This window comes from Hibiscus syriacus, unplaced genomic scaffold (genome assembly GCF_006381635.1).
Source record: "Hibiscus syriacus cultivar Baekdansim isolate YM2019G1 unplaced genomic scaffold, ASM638163v2 tig00110467_pilon, whole genome shotgun sequence".
NCBI classification, from domain to species: Eukaryota; Viridiplantae; Streptophyta; class Magnoliopsida; order Malvales; family Malvaceae; genus Hibiscus; species Hibiscus syriacus.
The window spans coordinates 381888-391461 of NW_024062749.1; the positions used below are offsets into that span (position 1 = coordinate 381888).

Consider the following 9574-nt stretch of genomic DNA (forward strand, 5'->3'; position numbering starts at 1 on the left):
ATCCAATGTCTTTGAGCTACTAAGCTCGTAGAATAGATCAAATCAACATTTACACAACCATTCTCTATTTACCTGGCAAAGTACCGGCTGTGTTGAGCTCCAAGAAAGGATATGGCCATCTTGGGAAATTTGAAAAGAAAGACATAAATTGAAATTTGGTTCTTCATTGACAATATATATATCTCACGAATGAACAATGAAATACACCAATTAAAGGGCACCTGGATTTTGAGTAAAAGAAACAAAGAATGTCTTTGAGCTACTAAGCTCACATGAATAGATCAGATCAGCATTTACACCACCATTCTCTATGTACATCCACCCGTAATCCAACATAAATATAAAACCAACCACCGCAAAACTGTTAGCTGCTTTTATGTATCTCTAACTGAAGCAGCCAGAAACAGTGTATAAATATAATATTCCAGGTTGAATGTTATTTAGAAATCAAACTTAGGATCACCGATTGGCATTACCATCCAACAAGCTCCTCAAGCTACACAGGGCTTCTGCAGAGAGGCTACAACAAAATCTTCTTTGACGAGGAGATGGTTGCTCACAGTGATCAGGTTCAGAGAAGCATACAACGATGACAGTGAGATTATCGAATGTGTTGCGACGTAAGGCTTCCATGACAAGGTCTCTAGCGCACTGCTCAGGGTCATCATGCCTTTGTAATCCTCCGCGAACTATGCTAACTGCATGTTGACTAGACATGACATCCCAAATCCCATCACATCCGATGATGAGGAACTCATCGTCCTCTGTCAGAATCACCCGGCGAAACTCGGGCTCTGCAATGAGAGGTGAAGAAGAACCCTTTGGGAACTTCATGTCCCAATCCCCTAAGGCTCGGGAAACCGATAGAACTCCATTAAGATATCCATCATCAATGAACCCACCAAGCTCTTCCACTCTCCTCCGTTCTAATGGATAAATAGGTCTGTGGTCCTCAGACATATCTATTGCCTCCCCTTTTCGACAGAGAACCGCTCGGCAATCACCAGCATTGGCTACCATTAGAAGCCTAAACCACAGACAAGACGTCAGGCAAAGAATTAAACTTTAGAACATCATTCAAGAATAATCAAAAGTGAAAAAGAAAGCAACCAATGCCATGACGCACACAGATACCTCCCAAATATAAGAGCAGTGAGTGCTGTTGTTCCAGAAGAGCTATTCACAGTAAAATCATCCGCAAGAGCTAGGTCAGCAAGAAGAAATGATTTCCGGAATGAGTTCTCGATCCCTTCCAAGAAATCATCATCAACGTCACATGAATGGGGAAAATCGACATCCTCAAAAAATAATCTAAGGGCGTTTCTCCTTATATATGCTGCTGCCTCAGGACCCCCATGACCATCAAACACCTGGATACAAAGTGAAACTACATTAGTTTTAACTCTGTACAAGGGAATCGAATTAAAGGCAGCAGCAGCAACAGCTAGAAACAATAATTACCCCATAAAAAGCACTAGGTTTAGGAAACTTGAAAAGGGATCCCAAATGTGATGATAGATCATCTATTCTAATATGTTCATCTTCCATGTATCTCCTCGGTCCAATGTCAGCAAAGCTACCCGAACGGATACTCGGGACATATTGCTGTACTGTAGATTCAACTGGGACTTCATCTAAAGATTTCACATCCTGTAATAGGAAAAGGAAAAAAAATCAATGACCCTTGAAAGGTTTAAACTTTAAATTATTGATATAATAGCAAACAAATATATACTAGCAATTTAAAGGCTCTCCAATTAGCAGTGGAAAAGCTAAACAAATCCAGTTTTAATTCCCGACACTCGGCTAAAAAATTGGTAGATAAATCCTCGTCAAAACTTAACAACGTAAATTCAATCGCCCAGGTTATAAACTTAACAATTTAAACATATTTTCTCAAAAATCTAACACAGAAAAATCAATGGATCGTAATTCCCAAAGATACAAGCGATGAACATATTTTCCTTTGGAAGTTGTACATAAACAGAAATATAATAGTGAATCATCTCAGCTAAATCCCAAGAAAATAAAACCTAGCATATTTATATTTCATTAAGAAACTTAGTTATGATTCAACAGCCATTAAAATTCAAGTTCTTAACATACATACAAAAAAAAAAAAACTGGGGAAATGTCTAACCAGTTGAGCGGTGGATAAATCGGCGGCAACCGACTCAGCAGCTACACGAACTTGTCGGAACTTAGGTGAAGAAACTGGCGACGAAATCGCAACGATTTCATCAATCTCCCCGATATTACTTCCTTTATGAAAGAACGAAACGTCCAACACCGGCACGCTCTGTTGACAAACAACCTCGGCTTCAGCCACCATATTTTTCACCCTTTTTGTCAGAAAATCACCTTAAATGAACACGAAAGAGACTTGGGCAAAATTTAATTTCTTCAAACTAGACTAAAAATCGATTTAGAATTTTTTTTTCCTTCAAAAACGATCAAACGTTGGTGTTGGTGGGCTTGAATTCGTTCTTATAAGGTCAGAGAAGAGGACGAAGAGGTAACTAATACTGTTGATTGCCACGTGTTAGTCTTAAACCTTTTGATAGAGGAAATCACAAGTGTTTATAATATATAGTAACTATTTTGAAAATATTTTTTATCAATACAATTTTCAAAATAATTACTAAAAATTAAATTATTATAAATTAATCATTACTATATTTTATAAAATAATGATACATTTTAATAATTATTTTATATTAAATTAATAAAATTTAATGATAAATTTTATAACTATTTAATAAGTTATGATTATTTTATAATTTTTAAATTTGTTGTGCCTTAAAAAATCGTTTTTAACATAGTTTAGAGGTTATTTGTGTATTTTATCAATTTTATAATTAATTATCAAAATGAGCACGTCAAACAATGTGTCCTCTTGTATCAATTTATGGAATTATATTTTTAATGTTTTTATTTATGAAATTAAATATAAAATTATTGTTTTTTGAGTTTAAGAGATTTATTAAGGGATTTATTCGAAAATTCAAATAGTGAGAAACATTTTTTTGAGAATATAAACAACATATTTTAAAATTAATTTTATCAAAATTAATCTTATCGAAAGATTGTTGGAGGATATCATAGCATTAAAACGTCGAATATTTAAATGTTTTATTGTCGTTTTCAGTGAGTTTTGTGGAAAAAATTTTGAAGAAAAAAATTATAACTGAAATGCTTATATTCTAATTGTTCTTGTTACGAATAAAGAATGATAACGGACGACTACTGATGATAACAGTGGCCTAATAAATTGATGATTTTATGTAGAGACCAAATTAACACAAACTAAAATTTAATAACTAAAATTAAAATCGTTAACAATTTCATGACCGGTTGCGTGTGTTCGTTGGGAGATCACCGAGTCAACTATTTATTGTTCAAGTGGACAAACCTGCCCTCAAATGATAAAGTTTGTGATTCATTGTCAAAATAAATTTAAATTTAAATTTAAATCAATATAATGTAAAATAAATTATACTATATGTCGTAAATTAAAAGTTTACATAAAATATTTATATATTGCTCACTACTCGCGCGTGTCTATTTAAGCTGTCTGGAATATCTGAAGACGAGGTCGAAACGGATCGAGACTGTCATGCCAATAAAGCATTGGGCCCCATTAGCTTTTGGACGGTCCGGATAACTCTGGAAATTGAAGAAGCTTTTGCGTTCCCGTCTCCTGTACGGTTAATTACATTACCACGCGTTTGCAGTGGATACCTTTTCTTAATTTGGGTAAGCTACTCCTAACGTCATTAAACTATCCTCTTCATTCTGTTTTGATCACTAAACTATTCTTCTTTTCAATTATATCACTAAACTGCTGATTTGAAGGTTTGAATTTAAACATATTTTTAATAAAATTTAAGAGTGTAATTAGCTAAAAGGATAAAGGAACATTCAGTTTTTAAATTTAATATATTTTTTAATTTGATTCTGGTTTTTTTTTTTATATTAGTTCTTAAATTTGAATTTTTGGGATGGCATAAAACTTTGAAATTATGTTCATGATATCAAATGGATTAATAATAAAAATGTTATAAAAATGTCAAAAAAACTTAGAAATCTATATAAAATTTCGATGACTAAATATTATTTTATCCCATAACTAAAAGCGCAAACTTAGAACGTTGACACTTAAACGGTAGTGTCATGGCCGATGGAATATATCTTAGGAATTTAACTAGCCCGGAATGGTCTGAGGCATTATGGACCCTTCGATTCGAGCAAAATCTTATCATGGTTAGCTTTATAATATTGTCACGCCCCCAGAACTTCGACGCCTCACACCGTCGGAATATCAGAGTCAAGGTCTGACGGGTCGTGCGGCCTTAGACGCTTTAGACGCTCCTCGGTCTTCTCGGCGACTAAGTAAGCCTTACCCAAGCTAAGTGAGTGTGCAAACTCACAAAGGTTGGAACCAAGCCCTCAAGGCTTCGGATTGCGGAAGCTTTAGAATGCCGACAAGGTCGGACTATCGTGTGGAAGTGCTAACACGAAGGTGGCTACTCCTGGCCACCGAGATAGGCAACAAGAACAAAGAACTAAGAACTCGGAAAGAATAGAGCAAATGCCTCAGAGCTTTATTACTCTCTCACAAAGAGAAGAATGGAATTGGGTGATTACAAATGAGGAGGAGAGCTCTCTATTTATAGGGGAGCTCCCTCTCAATCGATGGCTAAGATCGTTTTACATGAAGGGCTAGGATTGATTCCCACCTAACCCAATCCCTTAAATCAAGGAAATCCCACCTAACATTATCCTTCTAGAATCCTCCAAGGAATGGGCCAGATCTGATGGTTCTGGGCAAGCCCAATAGTCTGTATAATTCTCTTACAGATATCTGCTCACATGTCTCGGTTCGAATCCACGAGCCTCGACAACACTGCCCCCATCGCCCTCGTCGCTCCTCGGACGCCTCGGAATAGATCCTTCACGGACTTGTTAAGCATTCTCCAAGAATTGGCTAAGTCTGGTGGTCACGGTAAGCCCGATTCTCAGTATTGAACCTCTTGGTCGGACGCTTACACCGATGTCTCGGACCCAAGTTTCTAGCCCGTGACATTCTCCCCCACCGAACCTAGCGACGCCCTCGTCGCTGCACTCGACGATCCTGGGCAACACCATCTTGGAAACTCTTCAGGGCCTTGGCTTGTCGCGGTTCTCCCATACGAACTGCTTGCCTTGGCTTGTAACTTCCCGATCTTTCGCGCCATACTTCACATCAACTTGGTTGCCTTTCGACGCCTTCGCTTGCTCATGTCCCCCCCATAAGGACTTAGCCTCCCATAATGGCTGTGCTCGCATCGGCTCTTGCCGCCAAGTGATGAAACGGGCTAACACGCCCACAAGTGCATCTCTTCCGTAGGAACTCATTCCTACAAGTCTTGATTTGCCTCGACTTGGACCTCCTTGTCCCTTGCGGCAAAGTCTTGGATCCCATCCAAACTTTGTTCCATCCGCGTTAAGAGTTAGGTCTTGCCCGACCTACACTCACTTGAAATTGCAAATCAAGCTCACAAAAACACAAGAATAGTGTTGAGATGTACCTTCCCCTCTGATTTAGTTGGCATTTGCTCAAATTTTTGCGTCAGCCCTTCTTGCTCAATGAAGTCTGACACTCCCCGCATTGAACCCTTGTCATTGGAGTTCTTTGCGCCATCCTGCATCGGCACTTTCTCGCGGCAAAGTCCGATGCCCCTGCTTGCTTCATCCCTTCTAACACGAAGGTTGGAGCTCGCTTCCCACCTTTGAAATGGGTGGTGTCTCCATGGTTGCCTTGTCCCTCAACGTCTTGGCCTCCTTCGACTCTTGTCTACGAGTCTTTGAAGGATTGTTCCTCTCTTGAACGTCCTCGGTAAGCCCTTGTCTCGATTCCTTGGACATGGTCAACTCAGTCTGCCCTTGGCCTCTACTTGCTTTGGCAGAAATGAACCGTATTGAGCCAAGTCGCAACGCCCCCTCGATCCTTGGTTCGTCCTCTTCTTTGGACAACTCGATCCTGGGCTCATCCATCACCTTGGATGACTCGGCTCCCCTCGGGTAATCTCGCAACATTGTTGGCACCTCAAGTTTGTGCCCCTTCGCTTGCTCGACTCTTACCCTCGGCTTAGCATCTGTGTCACTTGAACTAGTGCACACATCATTACCAGATCCACCGTCTGGTTCATCATTGAGTGGACTTTCCCTACCACTCGAGGAACAACCTTCCTCATCATCCGACTTGCCTTCATTTTCGGAATCTCCTGCCGCTACCCTCGGCTTTGGGCTTTGCTTTGGAAGTCTTGTTCTTCTTGACTCCAAACTCTTTGATGGACTCCGCGGTTGTCAAGGCTTCAGATAGCTCATTGACTTCCCTTCGCTCCAACGCCCTCTTTGCCCACGGCTTCAATCCGAACATGAAGGTGAAGAATCCCTCTTCTTCAGTCAAACTTGGGACCTTGAGCACGAGTCTTCTGAATCGGCTCACATACTCCTTCAGTGTCCCCTTATGCCTGAGGCGCCTCAACTTGGACCACGCCTCCATCTTGACATACTGTGAGCGAACCTGCTCACTTTGCACCCTCGGCTTGACGGCTTTATCACTTGCTATCGCACCGGGTCCTTTCCTGTGCTCGACTGCTTTGACACCCGCAGTCTCGTCACGTCTCGATCCTGGCTTGACTACTTGAGAACTTGTAGTCGCACCATGCTTTCCCCTTGATTCGGCTACTTTGGAACATGTAGCCTCGTCAAGTCTTGCCCCTGACTTGATTGCTCGATCATTCGCAATCGCAACGGGCTTTCGTCTAGGCTTGGCTGTCTCAACATCAATAGCCTTGCCTTGTCTGTCTTTTTGCTTGGCCGCGTTGATCCCATCAATTGGACCAAGTCTTTCCCTTGACTTGGCAGCTTGAACTCTTCTGCCTCCGCCAATGCCTGCTACTCCTCCTTCTCCCATCCTCTCCATGATGGTTGTAAGGCGACGTTTCTCGGGACATACTCTAATCAAGTGAGGACCATCACAGAAGTAGCACTTCAACTTTTCCTTGCTCGCCTTCTTCTTTTCCCCGGACTTGGCCTTGCCATTCTTACCCGATGGTTTTCCTTGGCCGCGAACAGTCGATGGCTCAACTTGGCCACTTGAAGAGCTTTCTATACCATCTCCCCGCTGCACCATTTCCCGGTCTCCCCCATTGTTGCCACTATTCCTGGGCATGGGCCTGGATGACACATTGCTACTTGGCTTGACATCAGCAAGCTCGGTTAGCGTTCCGGCTACAGCTATGGCTCCCGAAAGTCTCTGGGCATCACCTTGCTCTTCCCCGAGCATCGCCCCTGGTCTAAGTCCTTCCAAGAAGGTCTTGAGCGCACCCCATTCACTCATTGCTCCCTTGCATATGAGTAGCTCCCTCTTGAGCTCATCCACCTCGCTTCTCAAAGCCGCTACCTCGGCTTCTTGGGCATTTCTCCCTCGAACCGTTTCCAACTCGTCAAGAACTCGTTGCGTCTCGACCTTGAATCTGCCCTCCATGGACTCTAATCGATCAAGGCGGGACTCCACAACACCCTGGGTCTGCTTGGCCTCATCCTCGGCTTGTTCAAGTCTACCGACCCTTTGTTCCCACGAAGTTGAGATATGCTCTAGATTAATGAGCTTCTCGGTATGGTCAGCAATAACTTCCATCCAATAAACCCACTTCTCGTCGATCGTCAGTTCTTCTTGTTCCTCGTGAAGACTCTCCTCGTCTTCATGAGAGAACGTGTCTCGCTCGGACATGCCTTCGGCGTCACCCTTGAGCCTCTCTACCTCGAGAACCGGCTCCTCTTGGTGTGCTATCGTTGCCTCGAGCATTCCTTGCGAACTCATCACGGCATCCTCATGCTTGGACACCGACGATGCTCTCGAGCCCAACGGACTCTCTTCCCGTTTCCCACCATGGCACTCATTGCCTTTGCGTGCGGAAACTCCTCTTTTCTTGTGCCCCATTCAATTATAAAAGTAAATTGATTGAAAGTAAGTAAAACAAACTTACCCGACTCGCACCTTCCACCAACACACGGTTGAAACGATCGTTGCTTGCTCGCAACGAAACGCTCTGATACCACTTGTCACGCCCCCAGAACTTCGACGCCTCACACCGTCGGAATATCAGAGTCAAGGTCTGACGGGTCGTGCGGCCTTAGACGCTTTAGACGCTCCTCGGTCTTCTCGGCGACTAAGTAAGCCTTACCCAAGCTAAGTGAGTGTGCAAACTCACAAAGGTTGGAACCAAGCCCTCAAGGCTTCGGATTGCGGAAGCTTTAGAATGCCGACAAGGTCGGACTATCGTGTGGAAGTGCTAACACGAAGGTGGCTACTCCTGGCCACCGAGATAGGCAACAAGAACAAAGAACTAAGAACTCGGAAAGAATAGAGAAAATGCCTCAGAGCTTTATTACTCTCTCACAAAGAGAAGAATGGAATTGGGTGATTACAAATGAGGAGGAGAGCTCTCTATTTATAGGGGAGCTCCCTCTCAATCGATGGCTAAGATCGTTTTACATGAAGGGCTAGGATTGATTCCCACCTAACCCAATCCCTTAAATCAAGGAAATCCCACCTAACATTATCCTTCTAGAATCCTCCAAGGAATGGGCCAGATCTGATGGTTCTGGGCAAGCCCAATAGTCTGTATAATTCTCTTACAGATATCTGCTCACATGTCTCGGTTCGAATCCACGAGCCTCGACAACACTGCCCCCATCGCCCTCGTCGCTCCTCTCGGACGCCTCGGAATAGATCCTTCACGGACTTGTTAAGCATTCTCCAAGAATTGGCTAAGTCTGGTGGTCACGGTAAGCCCGATTCTCAGTATTGAACCTCTTGGTCGGACGCTTACACCGATGTCTCGGACCCAAGTTTCTAGCCCGTGACATTCTCCCCCACCGAACCTAGCGACGCCCTCGTCGCTGCACTCGATGATCCTGGGCAACACCATCTTGGAAACTCTTCAGGGCCTTGGCTTGTCGCGGTTCTCCCATACGAACTGCTTGCCTTGGCTTGTAACTTCCCGATCTTTCGCGCCATACTTCACATCAACTTGGTTGCCTTTCGACGCCTTCGCTTGCTCATGTCCCCCCATAAGGACTTAGCCTCCCATAATGGTTGTGCTCGCATCGGCTCTTGCCGCCAAGTGATGAAACGGGCTAACACGCCCACAAGTGCATCTCTTCCGTAGGAACTCATTCCTACAAGTCTTGATTTGCCTCGACTTGGACCTCCTTGTCCCTTGCGGCAAAGTCTTGGATCCCATCCAAACTTTGTTCCATCCGCGTTAAGAGTTAGGTCTTGCCCGACCTACACTCACTTGAAATTGCAAATCAAGCTCACAAAACAACAAGAATAGTGTTGAGATGTACCTTCCCCTCTGATTTAGTTGGCATTTGCTCAAATTTTTGCGTCAGCCCTTCTTGCTCAATGAAGTCTGACACTCCCCGCATTGAACCCTTGTCATTGGAGTTCTTTGCGCCATCCTGCATCGGAACTTTCTCGCGGCAAAGTCCGATGCCCTTCCTCGCATCCTCCCTTCTA

At 43.2% G+C, this 9574-nt stretch overlaps 1 protein-coding gene across 1 annotated transcript; it reads right to left on the reverse strand.

The window, feature by feature from the left end:
* Window positions 1–144: 144 nt before the first annotated feature.
* Window positions 145–2458, reverse strand: LOC120127469 (probable protein phosphatase 2C 49). Its single transcript, XM_039145386.1, has 4 exons — window positions 2141–2458; window positions 1462–1650; window positions 1135–1370; window positions 145–1027 (listed from the first exon to the last, which is right to left on the reverse strand). Exons 1-4 carry the CDS (start codon window positions 2330–2332, stop codon window positions 460–462), a joined length of 1185 nt encoding a protein of 394 aa, XP_039001317.1. The 5' UTR covers window positions 2333–2458; the 3' UTR covers window positions 145–459.
* Between the last annotated feature and the right edge of the window lie 7116 nt (window positions 2459–9574).